Consider the following 24,271-nt stretch of genomic DNA (forward strand, 5'->3'; position numbering starts at 1 on the left):
TCACCTGGCGACAACATACAACAACCTACGTCAGGAGAAGACAAGCTACCACAAGCTCACGAACGCCGACTGTCTCCGAAAAGTTTTGAACATTTCAAAATCCAGCGGCAACCAGAAAAACGCTCCGACTCTTTGAACAACTGAGGAGACGATTCACGACCTGTAGTCGCATAAAACAATCGCCAAAGTGGGACAGGCCCTTTAGGTTAGTTCCCTTTCCTGATGCGTAGTAGAACATCCCTGCTTTCACACGCGAGGCATAATGAGAGAGTGGCTGCCGTGGTGCAGAGAGCCTCTCATGTGTCAGGTACAATATTCTGACTGTTCCGTTACTTTGCCATGTTTCACTGGGGAATGTACAAATGCCTCTGGTGGCCTGTGATGGTGATAAAAAGGACTTTTAATTTTCTTTCACTCATGGTTGACTATGATGTATTATTCCTTGATACCAGGTGACGGATGGGGGGACTATCAAACAGAAAATATTCACATATGATGCCCTGTTCTCCACAAATTACACTCACATTGATGAATATCAGAAGAGCGAAGACTTGGTCTATCAGTCTACAGTGCGGTAAGTGCAGTTACTTCTCTCGTTAGCAGTCGTGAGGATGTTGTCTAATGTACACAGGCTAAATCATTAGTGTTCCAGTAGATGAGAAACCTTCATGTAATATTTATGTAAAAGTGGCCATTATAGTGGGATCTGGAGATAGATACAGAAAACTGGAGTAAAGGGGCTGTCCCACTGCGGCAACCTAATCCACCAGTTCAGAAGAGTGTCTTCAACCTTCAAGCTCGAGAGCACTCGCCTGAAAAACCTCGAGCTGGGTCGACCGCACAGGCACACACACGCACACACACACACACGCACACACACGCACACACACGCACACACGCACACACAACACACACATCGCAAAGGCGGGGTCAGGGAAAGCGGGGAAGGGGAGAGAAGGGGAGAGAAGGGTAGGAGAAGGGGGAGGGGGAGAAGGGGGGGGGGAGGGGGGAGAAGGGGGGAGAAGGGGGGAAGGGGGGGGGGGGAGAAGGGGGGGGGAGGGGGAGAAGAGGGGGGGGGGGGGGAGAAGGGGGGGGGGAGGGGGGGGAGAAACTTTTAAGAAGTATAATAAAGTTTAGCGGGCATTTAAATGGTTTTCCTTGGTCCTGAAACTCCAATGAGCCAATTAAAATGCCTGGTCAGCGAAGGAGATTGCCTCTGGCTGCCCTCGACTGCACTACGAGTTTAAAAGGACCATGCCGGCCAATTTGTACTTGCGGAACATTACTTCAACATGCTGAAAATCTTTCCGCGACCTAGCTGAGGCCGCGAGTATGCGAAAACCTCCCTCGAGCATGAAGGAGAGTTCCAGTGACCTCATAGGACCACGTGTCGACCATGCTGCGAGTTTGAGTCGAGGGCAAACTCTTCTAAACTCGCAGATTAGGTTGCCGCAGTGGGACAGCCCCTTAACTCAGTGGGACAGGCAGCATCTCTGGAGAGAAGGATTGGGTGACGTTTCAGATCAAGACCAAATATCACCAGCACTTTGTGTCTATCTGTCTGAGACATTTTACAGTCTCCTCTTTCTACCACTAAATCTAACCGGATCCTGCTAGATTTGGATGAAAGTGCTTTCTCCTTTTCCGAGTGTTTTTTCCATAAGAAAAATAAAGAAGCAAATACTATTGTAAAACAACACTATGTCAACATCCCCTGGGCTCCATTAGAAAACTTGCCACATCAAGGATATGTCTTAGGACCAATCATTTGGATAATCCAGCTTGAAAAAGAAGGGTCTCCACCCAAAATGTCGCCCATTCCTTCTCTCCAGAGATGTTGCCTTACTCCAGCATTTTGTGCTTAATCCAGTTTTCAACTGTTCTTCATCTCAAAGAGGTTTGGGAACAGCTCCATCCAAGACCGCAAGAATTGTGGACACAGCCCAGGCCATCACACAAACCAACCTCCCTTCCATTGCATCCATCTACACCTCATGCTGCCTCGGCAAGGCCAGCAGCATCATCAAGGACCAGTCTCACCCCCCCGTTCACTCCCTCTTCCCCCATTTCCCATCAGGCAAAAGGTACAGAAGTGTGAAAACGCACACCTCTAGATTCAGGGACAGTTTCTTCCCAGCTGTTATCAGGCAACTGAACCATCCTAGCACAACTAGAGTAGTGCAGGAATACTATCTACCTCATTGGTGACCCTCGGACTATCTTTGATCGCACCTTGCTGGCTTTGCCTTGCACTAAACGTTATTCCCTAATCTTGTATCTGTACACTGTAAATGGCGCGATAATAATGATGTATTGTCTTTCCGCTGACTGGTTAGCGCGCAACAAAAGCTTTTCACTGTAGCTCGGTACACGTGACAATGAACTAAACTATAACTGATGGTACATGAGAATGAGGAAGTGACGCTTGAGTTGGCATGAGGACTACATTCAATCTTCATCATGAGGACTCAGGAGAGATATATTAACCACACAGCACACAATGACCCAAATGAGACCACAACTAGATCACATAATGAGTTTAAGAAGGAACTGCAGATGCTGGAAAATCGAAGGTACACAAAAATGTTGGAGAAACTCAGCGGGTGCAGCAGCATCTATGGAGCGAAGGAAATAGGCAACGTTTCGGGCCGAAACCCAAAGGAAATAGGCAACGTTTCAGGTCGAAACCCAAAGGGTTTCGGCCCGAAACGTTGCCTATTTCCTTTGCTCCATGGATGCTGCTGCACCCACTGATCACAAGATGAGAACAGGTCTGAATTTCTTTGAGTTTCAAAGTTGAGGAAATCTAATTACGCTGCTGAAAATGATAAAAGGATTTGCTGAAGGAGATACAGGGATATGTCTGCGAGGGAAATCCAGAACAAGGGGGCATAAATTTTGATAAAGAACTAGGTCATTTTCAATGTCATCCGTAATGCTTTTGTGAAATACAATTAATTGAATGGCAGAAGAAGCTCAATGAGCCAAATGGCCTTTTGCTTCTCACCGTGACTTAATTTAATTTTATTTCCTTTGAGTTAATGCCTGGGCTGCAGCCGACAGCTCCTGGGCACATTATTTGTAATCAGGAGCTCACATTGAGTGGGAAAGTACTGCGCATACCCATATCCTGCTGCTCTGTGGTCAGCTTGTTCCAGCCTTCACCCCCTCCTGGTAGATGATGACTGGGGACTTGAGGCTCTCAGTTCCGCCAGTCATTAACGCTGTGTTACTCTGTGCTTCCGATTCTCTGTGGGGTTTCCTTTGATGTGACTGCTGGGTGGGTTATGTGAACGAGGTCTCCTGGCACAGTCAGGGAGCGCAGGTCAACAATTCAACACAGAGGTCAGCCTGCCCTTACTCCCTGTGCCAGTTTCACATCCCCACTGCCAGAGGTGCTACTCCCTTTCATTCATGTGGGTGGCAGAGAAGCATTGCTACCACCATGTAGGATATTAATGTAGACAGGCACTAAATGCCTGCAATTTCTTGCAGTCTTGGACGGAGCTGTTCCCAAACAAAGAAACATAGAAAATAGGAGTAGGCCATTCGGCCCTTCGAGCCTGCACCGCCATTCAATATGATCATGGCTGATCATCCAACTCAATATCCCGTACCTGCCTTCTCTCCATACCCCCTGATCCCTTTAGCCACAAGAGCCACATCTAACCCCCTCTTAAATATAGCCAATGAACTGGCCTCAACTACCTTCTGTGGCAGAGAATTCCAGAGATTCACCACTCTGTGTGTGAAAAATGTTTTCCTCATCTCGGTCCTAAAAGATTTCCCCCCTTATCCTTAAACTGTGACCCCTTGTTCTAGACTTCCCCAACATCGGGAACAATCTTCCTGCATCTAGCCTGTCCAACCCCTTAAGAATTTTGTAAGTTTTTATAAGATCCCCCCTCAATCTTCTAAATTCTAGCGCGTACAAGCCGAGTCTACCCAGTCTTTCTTCATATGAAAGTCCTGACATCCCAGGAATCAGGAAACCACCCCAGGAAACCACTTTGAGATAAAGGAAAATTAAAACCTGGATTAGGCACAAAATGCTGGAGTAACTCAGCGGGACGGGCAGCATCTCTGGAGAGAAGGAATGGGTGTCATTTCGGGTCGAGACCCTTCTGAAGGTTCTGAAGTCCGGTGTGGGCAAGTTGGGCTGAAGGTCCAGTATCGACAGTGTATCACCCTATGATCTCAACTCGAAACATCACCCATTTCTTCTCTCCAGAGATGCTGCCTGTCCTGCTGAGTTACTCCAGCACTGGTGTGTATCTTCGGTGTAAACCAGCATCTGCAGTTCCTTCCTACTCATAGGGTATTAATGAATGTGGCTTGGCTCTAACCATGCTCTTGGAAGTTGTGAACAAGTTTTGCAGATGCCGTGTTGCCACTTTCTTGCCATTGGATCCAACACAATACCAACCTTGTGCCTTGTAGCTTCCGAAGAGTCCACCAGGGACTAGACCGGAAGTTGGACAATTTTATACTGGACAATTTTTACATTTACCAAGCCAATTAACATATAAACCTGCACGTCTTTGGAGTGTGGGAGGAAACCGAAGATCTCGGAGAAAACCCACGCAGGTCACGGGGAGAACGTACAAACTGTGTACAGGCAGCGCCCGTAGTCGGGATCGAACCCGGGTCTCCGGCGCTGCATTTTGCTGTAAGCAGCAACTCTACCGCTGTGCCACCGTGACCGCCCGTATGGCCCGACGGCATTTCAGCACCAGCTGCCACTTGAAGAATCAATCTGAGCTGCAGAGATCAGACATTAATCACCGTCCTGTCCTGACAGGCTGTTGGACAAACTCCTGCTCACTGCACCCTCTGACCCCCCTCCCCTTCACCACTCTCCGCCCCACAAGGCAGTGAAAGATGCAGTTGCCATCATTATTGATTAACGCCCACGCACCTCACAGCTTGACAAATTTGATTGTAGAAATTATTTGATATTGGAGTGGTGATGAACTGATTAAATTTTCAGCAAAATCCAATCTTTACTTTTGCAGAAGGATGTCTGAAATAGATTTGCCGGCTCTTGATCTCCCCAGTGTGATGGATTTTGATAATTTCCCAAAGTGCCATCTTGAGTTTCAACCTTGCTTGATTATGATATCTTTCAATGGTAATTTCAGGCAGTCAAGACAAAAATATGCACCATAACATCCCGATTATGTTATGGGTCAAGAATGGTCAACAGAAATAATCAGTTCATCAGAATCTCTTTATGAGGCTACTCTAGCAAACTCATTACAATGTTCTCAACAAGTCAGATTCCAACAACTAATTAACTCCTAACATTTCGAACGAAATTGGGATTCAGTTTTGAGAAGAATTGCCCGTTCATTTTTAGCAATTGTTAATTCTCTTCCATTTTCTTTCTTATTAATGATTGTTATTTAATCAATGATCTTCTGTTGTTTATTTGGATTTTCAGTCTTGCAACGTCAAGTATAACAGCATCCATGCACCTCACCCTTTCTATCAATTTACTCATAAAATAGTATATTCAAACTATCGCGACGTTTAAGAAACATTTAGACAGGTAGTGGGCTAGGGTGGGTTTAGAGGGATATGGACCAAAAGCAGGCAGGTGGGACTAGTTTAGATGGGGCATGTTGGTCGGCGTGGGCAAGTTTGGCCGAAGGGCCTATTTCCACACTTTACGACTAAAATATAGAAATATTTTATGCCACGTTACCATATTTTCTTACCACATAGAAGGATATATTTTCAGATCAACAAGTCTACGTTGATTCATAGACCATCACTAGTCTCCCTTGTAACCCATTCTCCTGGCATCTCCTCCCATCAACTCCACCTCCAGATTCTACCTCTCACCACAACATGAAGAGAACTTCACAATGGCCAATGAACCTCCCAACCCACTCGTCTTTCATATGTGGGTGGGAACTAGAGCACCCGGAGGATACCAAAGAAGTTGCAGAGAGTTGTGGACGTAGCCCACACCATCACACAGACTAACCTCCCTCCCATTTGCTCCTCACGCTGCCCCGGCAAGGCCAGCAACATAATCAAGAACCAGTCGCACCCCGGCCACTCCCTCTTCTCCCCTCTCCCATCAGGCAAGAGGTACAGAAATATGAAAACGCACACCTCCAGATTCAGAAGGTAGACAAAAATGCTGGAGAAACTCAGCGGGTGAGGCAGCATCTATGGAGCGAAGGGTCGCGACCAGAAACATCACCTATTCCTTCACTCCATAGATGCTGCCACACCCGCTGAGTTTCTCCAGCATTTTTGTCTACCTTCAATTTTTCCACCATCTGCAGTTCTTTCTTAAACACCTCTAGATAGATTCAGGGGCAGTTTCTTCCCAGCTGTTATTGGGCAACTCATGACCAGCCAGAGTGTGGTCCTGACCTCCTATCTACCTCATTAGAAACCTTTGAACTTTCTTTAATCTGACTTTATTGGACTTCAATGTGATATCTTTGCAACAAATGTACCCTTAACCCGTGCTTTACCTGCGGACCATCTGTGGACTGTAGCATTCATGTACAGTCATTTACTTGACTACACAGCACACAGCACACAGACATAAGCTTTTCATTGTATCTCTATACAAATGATACTTATAAACTACAGATAGACACAAGATGCTGGAGTAACTCAGGAGGACAGGCAGCATCTCTGGAGAGGATGAATGGGTGATATTTCTGGTCGAGACCCTTCTTCAGACTCGGAGTCAGGGGAGAGCGACTAAACTAATCGGCATTCAGAGAGAGAATGTGAAACTCTTGTTAAGACGACAAGCAATGCTTCAAATGCATCATCCTTAACTGCGACTTCCCTTTTGTCCATTGGGAAGCTGTGACCTGCTTCACTTCCCCGTCTCCTGCCCACCGCACACAATGCACACATTCAGTCTGCAGTATTATTGAATACAAGCACAGAGCATAAAGACCCATCGTGCCTGCATTACTATTTGAAAGTGAGGGGGAAACACTTCAAGTAGATGCGTGGGGTAATATTTTACACAGAGGGTGGTGGGTGCCTGGAACGCGCTGTCAGGGGTGGTGGTGGACGCAGATATGATAGTGGTGTTTAAGAGGCTTTTCAAAGGTTTCAACAGTTTCAAAGAACTTTTATTGCCACGTACCAATTAAGGTACAGCGATATGCGAATTACCATACAGCCATACGAAAAAGAAAAAGAAAATGATTTTTTTTTTTTAAAAAGCACCAAGACACACAACTACATAAAAGTGAACATGTTCCTCACTGTGATGGAAGGCAAAGAAGTCTGGGCAGTAGAACCATCCGCCTGGGCGATCAAAGCTACCGCAGCCAGCGGTTGAAGCCCCCGTGTTGGGGCGCTCGAAACTCCCGTGACTTGGAGTTCCCGATGTCGGTCTCTGTGATGTTAAGTCCACAAGCACCCACGGGTGGAGCTCAGAGGTCGATCCCTGGCAAAGGGATCGCGGGCTCCGCGATGGTAAAGTCCCGTGGGCACCCGCGGTGGAGTTCTCGAAAACGGTCTCCAGCAAATGCCGCCAACTCCTTGATGTTAGGCCGCAGTGCGGACGGAGATACAACATACAGAAATAAATCACATCTCCGTCGAGGTAAGAGATTAGAAAAAGAAAGTTTCCCCCAACCCCCCCCCCCCCCCCCAGCTAAATAATATTAAAAACATACATTTGACACATACTATTTAAACACAAAGAAGGAAAGGATTGTTGGCGAGGCAGCCATTGCTGGCGCCACCCGGTGGCATTTACATAGGATTTACAGGGAATGGAATGATAGAGAATAAAAGGACTATCTTTAGATAGGTATGGGGTGCAATTTCTTTAGTCAGAGGGCGGTGAATCTGTGGAACTCTTTGCCGCAGATGCCTGTGGAGGCCAAGTCAATGGATATTTTTAATGCAGAGATTGACAGGTTCTTGATTAGTACGGGTGTCAGAGGTTATGGGGAGAAGGCAGGGGAATGGGGTTGAGAGGGAGAGATAGATCAGCCATGACTGAATGGCGGAGTAGGCGTGATGAGCTGAACTGCCTTATTCTGCTCCGAGAAATGGATCAGATATGGGCAGGGGAGATTAGTTTAACATGGCATCATTGTCCGGCATGGACATTGCTGGCTGAAGGGCCTGTTCCTATACTGTTCTATTTCCAATGTTAACCATTGAGGGGGTGTTGAAGAAGTGGTTTGATGTCCGTTGACCTCCTCCATTGGCTGAAGTGCAAAAGACTTTCGTGCAGTGCAAAAATGTAAATGTTGCCAAATGAGATCACAGTTTTGGTCTCCTAATCTGAGGAAAGACATTCTTGCACACTCTGACACTCTAGAGGGAGTACAGAGACGGTTCACCAGACTGATTCCTGGGATGTCAGGACTGTCTTATGAAGAAAGACTGGATAGACTCGGTTTGTACTCGCTAGAATTTAGAAGATTGAGGGGGGATCTTATAGAAACTTACAAAATTCTTAAGGGGTTGGACAGGCTAGATGCAGGAAGATTGTTCCCGATGTTGGGGAAGTCCAGAACAAGGGGTCACAGTTTAAGGATAAGGGGGAAATCTTTTAGGACCGAGATGAGGAAAACTTTTTTCACACAGAGTGGTGAATCTCTGGAATTCTCTGCCGCAGAAGGTAGTTGAGGCCAGTTCATTGGCTATATTTAAGAGGGAGTTAGATGTGGCCCTTGTGGCTAAAGGGACCAGGGGGTATGGAGAGAAGGCAGGAACAGGATACCGAGTTGGATGATCAGCCATGATCATATTGAATGGCGGTGCAGGCTGGAAGGGCCGAATGGCCTACTCCTGCACCTATTTTCTATGTTTCTATTCCAAGAATAGATGCAAAAAGCTGGAGTAACTCAGCGGGACAGGCAGCATCTCTGGAGAGTAGGATTGGGTGACGTTTTGGGTCAGGACCCTTCTTCAGACTGGTTAGGGATAAGGGAAAGGAGAGATATAGACGGTGATGTGGAGAGAGAAAGAACAATGAATGAAAGATATGTAATAAAGTACCGATGATAAAGGAAACAGGCCGTTGTTAGCTGTTTGTTGGGTGAAAACGAGAAGCTGGTGTGACTTGGATGGGGGAGGGATAGAGAGAGAGGGAATGCCGGGGCTACCTGAAGTGAGAGAAATCAATATTCATACTGTCATGCTATCCATACTTGTGCTGCAAGCTGCCCAAGCAAAATATGAGATGCTGTTCCTCCAATTTGCGTTTTGCCTCACTCTGACAATGGAGGAGACTGAGAACAGAAAGGTCCGTGTGGGAATGGGAAGGAGAATTAAAGTGTCCAGCAACAGGGAGATCAGGCGGGCTGATCGAAGGTGTTCGGCAAAACGATCGCCCAGTCTGCGTTTGGTCTCGCCGATGTATAAGAGTCCACACCTTGAACAAGGGATAGAGTAGATGAGGTTGGAGGAGATGCAAGTGAACCTCTGCCTCACCTGAAAGGATTATCAAGGGGTCCCTGGACAGAGTCGAGGGAGGAGGTATAGTGTCTATCTTCAGTTTAAACCGGCATCTGCAGTTCCTACTTGCATACACTGTAATTCAAAGAATGATTCTTAACCTTGTTTTATTGATGGGAGGGACACAACCTGGGCTTGGCCGCGTGCCGACTAGTGAGTGAATGACTCAAGGAAGCATTGTGAAGTGAAGAGTTTCCGTGGGACTGAATGTTTTCTGTATTGCATTTTCATGTAATCAATTACGATTACTGCAAGTCCTTATGATTTGCTTAGCTGCTGTTTTTGTTCAAGTCATCCGCCAAAGACTTCATTTTTTTTCAGTTTCTTTAAAAATATTGTCCTGTTATTTAACAATCACCATTTATCAACTGGAGACAGACGCACAGTGCCCTCCACGGTCCATCGCTCCACACTGAAGATGTTCCCGCTTCAAGAACAATCATAGAATGGCAGAGAATTTCTGGCAGAGAAGGCAGCCTTTCAGCTCACTGCGTTTGTGTTCCATCAATATAGAACAAGCGGTACAGTTTGGAGAGCCACTGCCTCACAGCGCTAGAGACCCTGGCTCAATCCTGACCTTGGCTGCTGACTGTGCAGAGTTTGCACGCTCTTCCTATGACCGTGTGGGTTTCCTCCGGCTGCTCCGGATTCCATCCACATCCCAAAGGTGTGTGGGTTTGCAGGTTAATTGGGCTTTGTAAATAACTCCTGGTGTGTAGGTTGTGCTAGAATATGGGGGGGTTGATATTATTATGGAAAGAATGCTGTCGGCACAAGGAACTGCAGATACTGGAATCTTGAGCAAGAAACAAAGTGCTGGAGTAACTCATTGGGTCAGGAGCAAGAAACAAAGTGCTGGAGTAACTCAGTGGGTCAGGCAGCATCTGTGGAGAACATGGATAGGTGACGTTTCACAGAGTGCTGGAGTAACTCAGTGGGTCAGGCAGCATCTCTGAAGAATATGGATAAGTGACGTTTCGGGTCAAGACCATTCTATAGTCTTTAGTTTTTTGATAGGGAGAATAAAATGATATTAAATGAATGTAAATGGGTAGCTGATGGTCGGCAAGGACCATGAGGCCTGTTCCCATGTTGTATCTCTCCATCTCACTATGTATTTATGGACTAGCATTAGGTACGTGGTTCTTCAGTGACATATCCAAGTACTTTCTAAAGGTGATGAGCATTTTGTGTTTTTTTACCCTTTGTTAAAGCAAGTTCCAGATTCCCACCACCCTCCCAAAGGGCTCTACCGCTGCGCCACCGTGCCGCCCACTCACACTAGCCGCTGTAAATATTGGTCACGCACTCTTTTGGTTGATATCTGGGTGGATGAAGCTGCCGGTGTGGGCAGAGTCCCTGCACTGTGGCTGCTGTAGTGGCCTGGCACATTGCAGGGACCTGATCAAGGCCAACCCACACAATGGCCAAGAATATTAGCAACGTCACACCACTCGTTTTGCCATCTGTCAATCCAGCCATTTTTGTCTCTAAAGCATTCAGCTACAATTAAAATTAAGTAAAATTTAACAGTTATCAATTTTTTAAATGAAAACAAATTAAATGATCGAATAATGCTTTAAAGCATGTTAAAATTAAAGACATTAGTGAGCGCAAATAATTTTTAAAAAGCTAATGTATTTGACTGTTCAACCACAGATTTAAAGCCTCATTCACGTAAGAGGTACAGATGCTGCATGAGATCAGAGCTCTAGTTGAATCCATTAGCAGATTCCCCTCCGTAAATGTGCGTTCATCCTGTGCTTTTGGACTTGGAGATTTGCTGGCATGAATCTGTCAGCGAATGCAAGATGCCCGTGTCCAGATATACATGGGCAGAAGTCCCAGTTAGCAGCTTGTCCCTGGCCAATAACTTTAACTCTTTGGGAACTCAAGATTTTCCAAAAGTGAATTATTTAGTTTGGAGATACAGCACGGAAACAGGCCCTTCGGCCCACCGAGTCTGCACCGACCAGCGACCCCCGCACATTGACACTATCCTACACACACACACACACACACACACACACACTAGGGACAATTTACACATACACCAAGCCAATTAACCTACATACCCGTACGTTTTTGAACAATTAACCTACATACCTGTACGTTTGTGTTGTGTGGGTGGAAACTGAAGATCTCGGCTATCACCGGGAGAAGGTACAAACACCGTAGAGACAGCACCCGTGATTGGGATCGAACCTGTGTCTCCGGCGCTTGCAAGGGCAGTAGGGGCAGCAACTCTTCCGCTGCGCCACCGTGCCGCTCTTAAAGCATAAAGAGTATTGCTCCCATATCTGAGGGAGCTCTTTTCTGATGTCTCCTGGGTTGGTTCAAGGAAGAGCTAGTTTTCAATTGCTTCATCCCTAGGCGTAAGAGCGCTTTATTGTCAAGTTTGCCAAGAGGGAACGATGAAATTTTGACTTGCAGCAGCAGCAGCATGCCAAATATGCAAACCCCAGAATAAACAACAGAAAGGAAGTTCCGTATATATATAAAAAACTATAATCGTGCAGAGACAAAGACAATGCCCCCAAGTCCATGTAGTTGGGAGCTTAGTTTTTCTTTTATTTGTACGACATTGAATCGGGCCCTTCGTCCTACACACTGCCCTACACACTGCCCTACACACTGCCCTACACACTGTCCCACACACTGCCCCACACACTGCCCCACACACTGCCCTAGTCCTACACACTGCCCCGCACACTGCCCTACACACTGCCCTGCACACTGCCCTGCACACTGTCCCGCACACTGCCCCGCACACTGCCCCGCAGCACTGCCCCGCACACTGCCCCGCACACTGTCCCACACACTGCCCCACACACTGCCCCACACACTGCCCCACACACTGTCCCACACACTGCCCTACACACTGCCCCACACACTGTCCCACACACTGTCCTACACACCGCCCTACACACCGCCCTACACACACCCACACACTGTCCCACACACTGCCCTACACTGCCCTAGACACTGCCCTACACACTGCCCTGCCCTACACACTGTCCTACACACTGTCCTACACACTATCCTACACACTATCCTACACACCAGGGGCAATTTACAGAGGCCAATTAACTTGCAAACCTACATGTCTTTGAGATGTTGGAGGAAACCGGAGCTCCTGGAGGAAACCCACGTGGTTATGTGGAGAACGTGCAAACTCCGTACAGGCAGCACCCGTGGTCAGGATCAAACCCGGGTCTCAGGCGCTGTGAGGCAGCAACTCTATCGCCGTGCCACTGTGACATATTCGTAGTTGGAGACTGCCCATTTCTCTCTTGGGGCCCAATTTTCTTTCCATTGATATTTCATTACTTTATCGGCCTGTTTCTGCTGAATGATTCTTAGCCAACATGTTGTGTCCCATCAGTTCCTCTGGCCTGCACCCTCTGCGGATGACACTGGGTATTGCAACCACTCAGTTCATGATCTGAGGTTTTACATTGGCTTATGTAATTGTACTCAGAACTCGTCCAGGGAGCCACTTATTATCTATTCATTATGAGAAAAATTAATTACCGTTCTATCATCTCTAAATTACATTTTTCTCCTGGGTTAGATATCTTCTATTGTCTTTGTGAACATATTACCTCACACAACCTGCAACACAACACAAATAACAAGAGGTAGGAAAATCTCGAGGCCAAAATGAGACATTGAAGATTATAGAAGAAATCCCCTATTCGCTCAATGATATCAAATAGAATACCTGTAGACAGACATTAAATATCGGAGTAACTCAGCGGGACAGGCAGTATCTCTGGAGAGAAGGAATGGACAACATTTCGGGTCGAGACCCTTCTTCAGACTGAGAGTCGGGGGAGAGGGAAACTAGAGATTTGGAAGGGTACAAAGGGAATGTGAGGTGTGAAAAGGACAGATCAAAGCAGACAATGTTCAATGGTCCATAGTTAGCTGAGGGGAAGGTGACTGGTAGGCATACTGTACTAACAGTGAGAAGAGTGAAACTAGTCAGTGAGCTCGGGTGGGGGGAGGGATGGAAAGCATTGGTCACTTGAAGTTAGAGGTCGATATTCACGCCACCCAAGCAAAATACCAGGTGCTCTTCCTCCAATTTGCATTGGTCCTCACAAATGTTCTAAGAGGCCCAGGAGGTTGAGAAGGAGTTTCTTCCCAGAGGCAATTCGGACTGTAAACGCCTATCTCACCAGGGACTAACTCTACAGAACATTTTTACTTCCAGTATTTATTATGTAAAAGAATATGTGTGTTATGATTGTGTTTATAATTTGTTTGGTTGTTTGGTTGTTTGTCTTTTGCACAAAAGTCCGCGAGCATTGCCACTTTCATTTCACTGCACATCTCGTATGTGTATGTGACAAATACACTTGACTTGACTCGACAGAAAGGCCAGTGTGAGATGGGAGGGAGAGTGAATGTGTTGAGCAACCAGGAGATCACGTTGGCCCAGGCAGACTGTGGGCTGTGCCACATCCATTGGGCATAATCCCAACCAAAGCCATTCCAATTCATTTCATTTTGCAAGAAAATGGTGCAATGCCAGATTCTGCGACAAGCACAAATGTAAGTCAATTGCAGCTCACGTCGCCAGCTCAACAGGCCAAGTACAGATAGTCCAGTGTGAAATGTAATTCTAATGTCTACAGAGCACTATATAATTGTAATCATTGCTGAATAAAGGAGTCTTTATTTGAAAACGTTCTGGTGATTTAGTGTTGATTGTATCACAGAATTGAGTTTACAAATTGTCTCAATCTACAATTCTATTCAGAGTTTGAAAAATATTGGTCCAAGTTAAGCAACTCAACAGAAATGACTTATGCGCTGGTCTCACAGAAAGTACTTGGGGCATTCCACCAAGAAAACTGCGAAGAGAGAAACAGAATGAACATTTAAAGTTCGATGCCCTGTCATCAGATCTGAAACATTAATTTTGATTCACCCTCCACAGACACCGCCCGACTTGTTGAATATTTGCACCATTTTCTAATTCAATTTCAGATTTCAGCATCTGCCGTTCTCTTGGCTTTTCCTAATGGAAATTTCCAGCACATTAAACCAGTAAATGACTGACTGAGGAGGTGTAGTTAATCTTTACAGCCTAACTTTGCAATTCTTCCAATGTCCATTTGATCCGATTACTTTTCTGTAAAATGCCTTGAGACATATTTTGAGATTAATGGCAGTGCATAAAGGTGAACTGTTACTCTGGATATCAAATAGGAAGGAAGTGAATATATCCTTGACTTAGATTTCAATATGCTCACGGTAAAACAAAAACATTAAGAGCTTTGAAGGATGAGGGGAGACCTCATTGAAGCTTATCAAGTAGTGAAAGTCCTGGATAGCTTAGATGTGGAGACGATGTTTCCACAAGTGGGAGAGTCTAGGAACAGAGGTCACAGCCTCAGAATTAAAAGGACGTTCCTTCAGGAAGGAGATGAGGAGGAATTTCCAGAGGGTGGAATTCATCGCCACAGACGGCTGTGGAGGCCAGGTCAATGGATATTTTTAAAGCAGAGATAGATAGATAGATTCTTGATTAGTACGGGTGTCAGGGGTTATGGGGAGAAGGCAGGAGAATGGGGTTAGGAGGGAGAGATAGATCAGCCATGATTGAATGGCGGAGTAGACTTGATAGGCCGAACGGCCTAATTCTACTCCTATAAGTTGTGAACTTGTGAAAACCCACGCGGTCACAGGATAAATGTGCAAACTCCACAGAGACAGCACCTGAGGTTCGGATTGACCCTGGGTCACTGACACTGAGGGTCTACTAGCCACTGTGCTGCTTCAATCTATTCCCTGCATGGAATGCTGACGTCTGCTTTTGAAAGCACAAGGTATTTTCATGTTGAGATTTAACACTATCCTACACCCACCAGGGACAATATTTTTTACAACGGCCCGAAACGTTGCCTATTTCCTTCGCTCCAGATGCTGCTGCACCCGTTGAGTTCCTCCAGCACTTTTATCTACCATTGGTATTTATTGGCACGTGTACCGAGATACAGTGAAAAGATGATGTTACCCAAACAAATCAGATAATACTATACATGAATAAAATCAAGTCAAACACAGGTACAACAGATATAGCGAAGAGAAAAATCCCAGAGAGCAGAATATAGTTTCTCGGAATTGTAGCGCAACAGTTCCAGAGGAAAAAGTGCAATGTCTGCAATAAAGTAGGTTGGAAGATTGGGACCATAGTTGATGGAAGGGCTGTACACAAGTCTGATGACAGAGAGGACAAAGCTGTGCCTGATCTGGGTAAATAAACTGGGTAAACAAGGATAGACACAAAGTGCTGGGGTAACTCAGCGGGCGGTTCAGGCAGCATCTCTGGAGTAAAAGGATGGGTGATGTTTCGGGTCGGGACCCTTCTTCAGACGTAATGAGCCTGGAGTCTGCCACCGAGTCGCACCATGAGAATACAAGCAGTTAAATAACAGTTAAGCAATGGAGGAAACCAAATCCTTTCATATCTATGAAGTAAAGATGAAGGCTTGCTTTAATATTGGAGTTCCAGGCCATTCCAAGGAAACTTCACAAACAAATAATTGATCCTGAAGTGTACCAGCTTTTATCATGTAGACAATCAGAGCAGTTATGTACACCACAGACAGCAAAGCCCGCAGTGAAAACTGCTGTGAAAGATGAGAGTGCTCCCCAGTGATTTGATGGGACAACACTTTTGGTATCAAAAGATCTAACTGCAGCTTGTGAACAGATAAGAACAAACTGCTTTTTGGTATTAGGAGTTTTTTGTCCGGTCTGATATTTTGCATTTATGAGCAATATAAAATAAAGCACGAGAAATAAGAGTTTTATTTTCCCCGGCCAAGCAGGAGAGATTGAAATGGACTATTGTAGGATGGGACAGCAACCTCAGGACCCTGCGCCTGCTTGTGGCTTAGTGTGAGATTGGCAAGGAACAGCGGAGGCAAAGGCTGAGGAGTAGCCAGGTGACTTGAACTGCAGTTGCTGCACATGGGCGGCACGGTGGCGCAGCGGTAGAGTTGCTGCCTCACAGTGCCTGAGACCCAGGTTCGATCCCGACCACGGGTGCTGTCTGTACGGAGTTTGTACGTTCTCCCCGTGACCTGCGTGGGTTTTCTCCAAGATCTTCGGTTTCCTTCCACACTCCAAAGACGTACAGGTTTGTAGCATTAATTGACATGGTATAAATGCAAATTGTTCCCCGTGTGTGTAGGATAGTGTTAGTGTGCGGGAATTGCTGGCCAGTACAGACTCAGTGGGCTGAAGGGCCTGTTTCCGCACAGTATCTCCAACTAAAGTCACAGATTACACAACATAGAACAATACAGTGCGTGGACAGCAATCCTTTTCACACCAATGTGGGGGGTGTATGGAATCAGCTGCCGGAGCAGGTAGTTGAGGCAGGGACTATCGAAACGTTTAAGAAACAGTTAGACAGGTACATGGATAGGACAGGTTTGGAGGAACATGGGCCAAATGCAGGCAGGTGGAACTAATGTAGATGGAACATGTTAGCCGGTATGGGCAAGTTGGGCTGAAGGGTCGGTTTCCACACTTATCCGCCAGCACATAATACTTGCTCCTTCATTCCCTGCATATCCATACTTAAACGCCACCAGTATATCTACTTCAATCTGCACCCCTGACAGCACATTCCAGGCACTCTCTACCCACTGTGTAAAAGAACTTGCCCAGCTGACATCTCCTTTAAACTTTGCCCCTCTCACCTTAAAGCTATGCCCTCTAATATTTGATTTTTTTCCCATCCTTGGAAATAAATTCCCATGCCTCTGATAATTTTATATTCCTCTCTCCAGTCTCATGCCAACCTCTGCCATTCCAGAGAAAATAATCAAAGTCTCTCCAGCCTCTGCCTGTGGCTAAACCCTCCAATCCCGGCATCATTCATCCCCTCTCTCTCTCTCTCTCCGTCCCTCCCCCACCCAAGTCATTGCACCAGGTTCGAAGCCATGGTGCGATAGATACAATAAGCTGGAGTAACTCAGTGAACAAAACCTGCATCACCAAACAGCTAACAACAGGCGTGAGAATCTCAAGACCAAAATGTAAGATTATAGAAGAAATCCCCAATCCAGTCAATGATATCAAATAGAATACCTGTAGATAGACACTAAATGCTGGAGTAGCTCCACGTGTCAGGCAGCATCTCTGGAGAGAAGAATGAGTGATGTTTCGGGTCGAGACCATGCTTCAGATGATCAGCCATCGTGTTGAGTTTCATTGTCTGTAACTCGTTTTCACTTTTATCATCGTTACTGTTTTGCATATCTTTCATTAATTTGATCTATATCTCTCTACATCACTGTCTATATCTCTCGTTTCCCTTTCCCTTGACTCTCAGACTGAAGAAGGGTCTCGACCCGAAACATCACCTTTTCCTGTCTGACCTACTGAGTTACAGCTTTTTGAGTCTATATTTGGTTGAAACCATCATCTTCAGTTCCCTCCTGCTCCGTGGATTGTCACTTTGTCATGGTGGAGAAGCTTGTGTGGACCTGAGATCCCGAGAGCGATGCCGTCTGGTAGGGCCACCTATGGCGGTAAGGTCAAGGGGGAGGTCTCTGACAATGAGCAATCCAACCAAGACCTCAACGGTGGAACAGGCGGAGGACGATGGCCGACCTTAGTGGAGCGTCACAACGGCTGGGAAGGCGGATGAAGGCTGCAGCAGAAAAGGGTCTCCAGTCGTCTTGGACTCCATGCCACTGGATCCTGACCCAGATCTGTCAAGGACCCCACATGGGGTGGCTGTCTGTGCACCAGTCTCCCCACATTACACTCTCTTCACTGGGCATGGTAATTGCCAGACAACAGCCAAATTTGGAGACTGTTACTTCCCAGCTGTGATCAGGCAACTGAACCATCCTACCGTAAACTAGGGAGCGGTCCTGAGCTACTATCTACCTCATTGGTGACCCTCGGACAATCTTTGATCGGGCTAAATGCACTATATGTTACACCTCTATGTATCTATACACTGTAAATGGCTCAGTGTAAGCATGTATTGTCTTTCCACTGACTGGATAGTATTCAACAGTACATGTGAACCTCAGTACATGTGACAATAAACTAAGCTGAAACAAATGCCCCAAAATTGCTTCTGAGATTTCTCCCTTGCAACTGGGAGAGTAAAGGAGTATTCAGGCAACTTCAAGCTCATGGTGTGCAGGAAGGAACTCAGATGCTGGTTTACACCAAAGATAGACACAAAAAGCTGGAGTAACTCAGCAGGACAGGCAGCATCTTTGGAGAGAAGGAATGGGTGACGTTTCAGGTCGAGACCCTTCTACAGACTGCTCATGGTGATGGTTTGATGAGAACACCTCGTTAGCTGTCTCTATCACTCTGTATTATAGATACTTCACGGAGCCAAGTTACAACCTCGTTCCCGAAACCTAGCTCTCTGCGATTACAAAAATCGCCTCTGCCACTCCTTGGCCTTTTCTAACAATGGGATCAGCACAGCAAGAGAAACAGAGAACATTCCCATTAATTACATCAGCCACTCCTGCAGCTCATCACCAATTTTCCTGCCATCAAAATTCATAATTTTTGACCTCATTTTAACTCAATAGCTCTTGAATAATACGTGAACAAGCAAGATTTGACAATGATACAATGCGCATCTATATTTAGCACCTATGTTACTTCCTCAATAGGAAAATAGCAATTTTCTACAATAATTAAATCATTAATGCTACAAATGAATCTTCCAGGCACAATGTGGTCGGGCAACTGTATTAACTATTGTGGAGGCAATAAGATGGACGAAGGGAGACTTTTGTTCTCATTTGTATGTTTTTTTAAACGTTGGCTGCTTGAAGCGCCGTGAGGCAGCATCTCTCCCACTGTGCCACCTTGATGCCCCATCCATACCTCTAAAGGAGACTGTGGCATTGGAGTCAGCCAGTCTACCTGGAGTTGCCTGGTGTCTACCTGGCCGCCTGCCGGCGAGCAGCGGAGTAGCCGCAACCGGAGCCTCCGCGGCTGGGGCCTGGGACAGCGCTTCAGAGGCGCCTGGAGAGGTTCTGGCGGTGATAGTGGACAGGTCGGCGTGGCGGTCGATGATGGCGCCGACTGACGGTCGAGGACAGACACGTGGATGCGAGGGCGCCGCTGCCGGAGGAAGGAACGAAGGAGGAGCTGGCGTGGGGGGGACCGCCGTGACAGAGGGGGGGGGGAAGAACGAAGGCGGATCTGACGCGGAACTGGGTACACTTTGTAACTTTGCCATCGCCCTTTATGTGGCAACTATTTACATACCTTGGGTACGCCAGCGAAGACTTTCACTGTGACAATAAAGTAGTCATTCATTCATTCATTCAATCAATCATTCATTGTGGGGAACAAATGAAGGACAACCGCTGAAGACAACATGATCAATGCGGTTCTCCCTTGTTGGGTAAAACGTTGCGAGCTGATTGCTGTGTCTCTGTGCAACACGTACACACTCACCCTGGCTTTAGCAAATCCACTCATTAAAATTGCATCAGTATAATTAGATGCCATTATCACAAAAATAAACGGAACGGTTTATTGCATTAAACCGCATTCACTGCGACTTGTGCTTTCACTCTGCAGCTACACACTCCAAAGACGTGCAGGTTTGTAGGTTTGTCCCTAAAGTGTAGGATAGAACTAGTCTATAGCTGATTGGTAGTCAGCGCAGACTCAGAGGGCAGAAGGGCCTGTTTCCACTGTATCTCATAGAAACATAGAAAATAGGTGCAGGAGTAGGCCATTCGGCCCTTCGAGCCTGCACAGCCATTCAATATGATCATGGCTGATCATCCAACTCAGTATCCCGTACCTGCCTTCTCTCCATACCCCCTGATCCCTTTAGCCACAAGGGCCACAGCTAACTCCCTCTTAAATATAGCCAATGAACTGTGGCCTCAACTACCTTCTGTGGCAGAGAATTCCAGAGATTCACCACATCTCTCAACTGAAATGAACAAAATCAGTCTGAAATAGGATCCATGAAACGTCACCTATCCATGTTCTCCACGGATCCTGCCCGACCTGCTGAGTTCCTCCAGTATTTGTGTCTAACCATGCTCTTTTTCAAAATACAATCAGAGATCTGACACAGTTGCCATGCCGGTAGCTTCTCTGTTCTCCACTCTCACCTACATAGCCTTGCTTCCTGCGTTTCTGTACTACCCCGTAAGTATATAGGCATTCAGTCTGACAGGCAGTCACTATCTTATCTAAGTGCCAGGCACACATTTGTTTTAACAAAATTCTAATCGATCACAGGTCTACAACTAAGCGACACTTCAAATGATAAACACATTGGCTGATGTTTTACACACAAAACAATTTCACTGCTCCCTACCACATCCCCCCCCCCCCCCAGTTTGATTGTAACATCTTTATCCTGTTTGTTTGCAGCGTCATTTGCTCACTTTAGTGAAGCAGTCTGCTGGCAATAAGGAAATACCATTGTATTTGTTGTTGCACTATGATCGGGCACAAGTGTTTTGATGCAATGATGGCCAGTGTTTTGAAGGAGTCAAGTGTTTCATTGCCACTCAGATAGAACAAAGACATCCTTACTTGCTGCAGCACAACAGAATACGTAAGGATAGTACACTGTAAACAATAAAAGGTGCAGTGTGTGTACACACACTGCATGTACACACACTATACACAGTGCATTCAGAAAGTATTCAGACCCCTTCACTTTTTCCACATTTTTTAACGTTACAGCCTTATTCTAAAATGGATTAATTCTTTTTTTTTTATCATCAATCTACACACAATGCCCCATAATGCCCCATAGTGACGCTACAAACTTGGCACACCTGTATTTGGGTCATTTCTCCCATTCTTCTCTGCAGATCCTCTCAAGCTCTGTCAGGTTGGATGGGGAGCGTCGATACACAGCTATTTTCAGGTCCCTCCAGAGATATTTGATCTGGTTCGTCACATACATACACACACGCATGTACATACACACACACACACACACATCATCATCATCGATGCATCTAGGATCAGGTGATAAATACAGATGCAGACCAGCCAACATTACCACACCTCCGTGCATCCACCGGTCTCCTCCACAGCTATAAAACACAGATGGAAATTGATCCTCAGCATCTTCTTCATTTTACAGCCTGTTGGCTCCTCGTGAGCTGCTGCGATGTGAAGCCAGGTCACGAAAGCTGCAAAATAGCGTTAGCAGCACAGCAGCCCGACCCCTTTCATGTTTGTTTATTTTGAGTCAAGTTTTTACTCGCTATAGGCTCATCTCTGATGGAGACTCAGTACGGTGAACTGTGAGGCATTCAACGCAGTGATTTGAACAATGTCATAATTCTGGGATCGATCCCGACCTCAGGTGCTGTCTGCGTGGAGTTTGCAGGTTCTCCCTGTGACTGCGTGGGTTCCCTCCGGGTGCTCCGGTTTCCACCCACATCCCAAAGGCGTGCAGGTCTGTAGGTTAATTGGTCCTCAGTAAAGTGCCCCAAATACGCAGGGTGTGGATAACATGGAACCAGTGTGAACGGGTGATCGATGGTCGGCGTGGACACGATGGGCCGAAGGGCCTGTTCCCATGCTGCATCTTTCCGTCAATCAATTGTGAAAAAATTGTATTTCCTGTATATATGAATGAAGTTTGTTTTTGATATTAAAATAATGGTTGTAATTCAAGGCACTAAAGCAAGACTTGAATCCACAAACCTCTGACAATACCAAGTGTGTCACATGGTACATAAAATGGATCTTCCAATTCCATAGGATCTAGGAGCAGAATTAGGCCATTCAGCCCATCAAGTCAACTGTACTGTTCAATCATGGCTGGTCTATCTTTTCCTCCCAACCCCATTCTTCTCCCCATAACCCCGACACCCATTTCTAATCAATAATCTGTCAATATCCATTGACTTGGCCACCTCTGACTAAAGTAATTCCTCCTCATTCCAGAATGGAAAAGCATCTTCCACACACTGTCTGTTCTTGGAGTGAGGTATCGCATCTTTAGGGTTGCCAACTTTCCCATTCCCAAATAAGGGACAAAAGGTCAAAATTTAGCCCAATGTACGGGACCGTTGGCAACCCTCCCCCTCTTGTACAAACAGTTTCATTGCAGAAAGTTCTAATCCAAGAGTAGGGGATTCCCCTCACAGCGACAGTTATTCCCGTCACACCAAATGACAACTAAATGCCAGGAAAAATGAGCACAATAAAAATGCATCAAATCGTAAGAGATTACTGGGAATGAGTTCACGGCAGTAATCTGTTCTTACTGCTCTTACAACAGTTATGGATCATTCTGAGGGCCCGGGACCTCGGTTGAACCTTTGATTAGATTCTTACTGTGCAATAACTCATAGCTATCCATTATCTTATATGCAATTATGATGTCTTTATAGAGTAGTGTTATCAATCACATGTGGATTGCCGGTTGAAATACTGTTTACAGCCGGCAGTTAGTGTTGAAAATGGCTTTTAAACCTTGCTAAAATTGGCCCTCATTGCAGCTACGGAAAAAGCTAATAATGTCCATCTGTCTTATATCGTACAGACTATGTATTGCTTGGTGTTGGCTATTATACATTAATACTGTGCAGAGTTAAAGCTAGCAATCCACTCACATCTGGTGCAGTTGGCCTCTGTATCACACATCAAGTAAAGGGGGTGGGGGGGACATTGACTTTCATCTTATCCTCTGATACATGCATCAGAATTATTCTGTGCATTTGGACAGTGCACTGTGGAGATAAAGGGAAATGATCAATTCTCGCACAGTTTGACCGTGTCTCCGTGCCAACATATACAATTCTTAAGGGATTGGACAGGCCAGATGCAGGAAAAATGGTCCCCAATGTTGGGGGAGTCCAGAACCAGGGGTCACACACTTTAACAATAAGGGGTCGGCCATTTAGGACTGAAATGAGGAAAATCTTCTTCACCCAGAGAGCTGTGAATCTGTGGAATTCTCTGCCACAGAAGGCAGTGGAGGCCAATTCACTGGATGTTTTCAAGAGAGAGTTAGATTTAGCTCTTGGGGCTAACGGAATCAAGGGATATGGGGAGAAAGCAGGAACGGGGTACTGATTCTGGATAATCAGCCATGATCATATTGAATGACGGTGCTGGCTCAAAGGGCCGAATGGCCTACTCCTGGACCTATTCTCTGTTTCTATGCAACTCTTGTCATTGTGCTATGCACCAGGTGTTGGGGACCACTCCACTTACATCCAAAACTGTGCACAAGGGGAATAAGGGAAATCTCATGCTTATTTAATAGGGCAAACTCATCTTCGTCAGTTCTATTTCAGCTTCGTGTGTATCAAGGGATGAATAATTAACACAAGACTTGCCAACAGGCTGCTGCATGTGCTCATTTACTTCTGAGAGTTGGTGTTAACCATTTCAGAGAATTAGTTAGGAAGGAACTGCAGTTGCTGGTTTAAATCGAAGATAGACACAAAATGCTGGTGTAACTCAGCAGGACAGGAAACATCTCTGGAGAGAGGGAATGGGTGATGCTTCAGGTCAAGACCATTCTTCAGACCTATGAGTTTGGACTGAAGCCGGGTCTTGTGGATCTCTTTTGTGTCTATCAGAGAATGGTGTATTTGTCGCAGGTGAAACATAATCAGCTTTGTGTGGGAATGGGCAGAAGCTTGTACATCCCGCAAGGTCACCTTGCTGGGCACAAGGAACTGCAGACGCTGGAATCTTGAGTGAAACACAAAGTGCTCGAGTAACTGAGAGGGTCAGGCAGCATCTATGGAGGGAATGGACAGATGACATTTGGGGTTGAGACAAAGTC

The 24,271-nt window shown here is 46.0% G+C and overlaps 1 protein-coding gene across 1 annotated transcript in view; it reads left to right on the forward strand.

The window, feature by feature from the left end:
• LOC129711449 (immunoglobulin superfamily member 21-like) overlaps positions 1-24,271 on the forward strand; it is a 213,714-nt gene that overhangs the window by 80,534 nt on the left and 108,909 nt on the right. The window contains exon 3 of the mRNA XM_055659066.1: positions 453-574. Within this exon, the coding sequence (XP_055515041.1) occupies positions 453-574 (122 nt within the window). The remainder of the gene's footprint in view (positions 1-452; positions 575-24,271) is intronic.

Source organism: Leucoraja erinacea, chromosome 30, assembly GCF_028641065.1.
Source record: "Leucoraja erinacea ecotype New England chromosome 30, Leri_hhj_1, whole genome shotgun sequence".
In the NCBI taxonomy this organism is placed as follows: Eukaryota; Metazoa; Chordata; class Chondrichthyes; order Rajiformes; family Rajidae; genus Leucoraja; species Leucoraja erinaceus.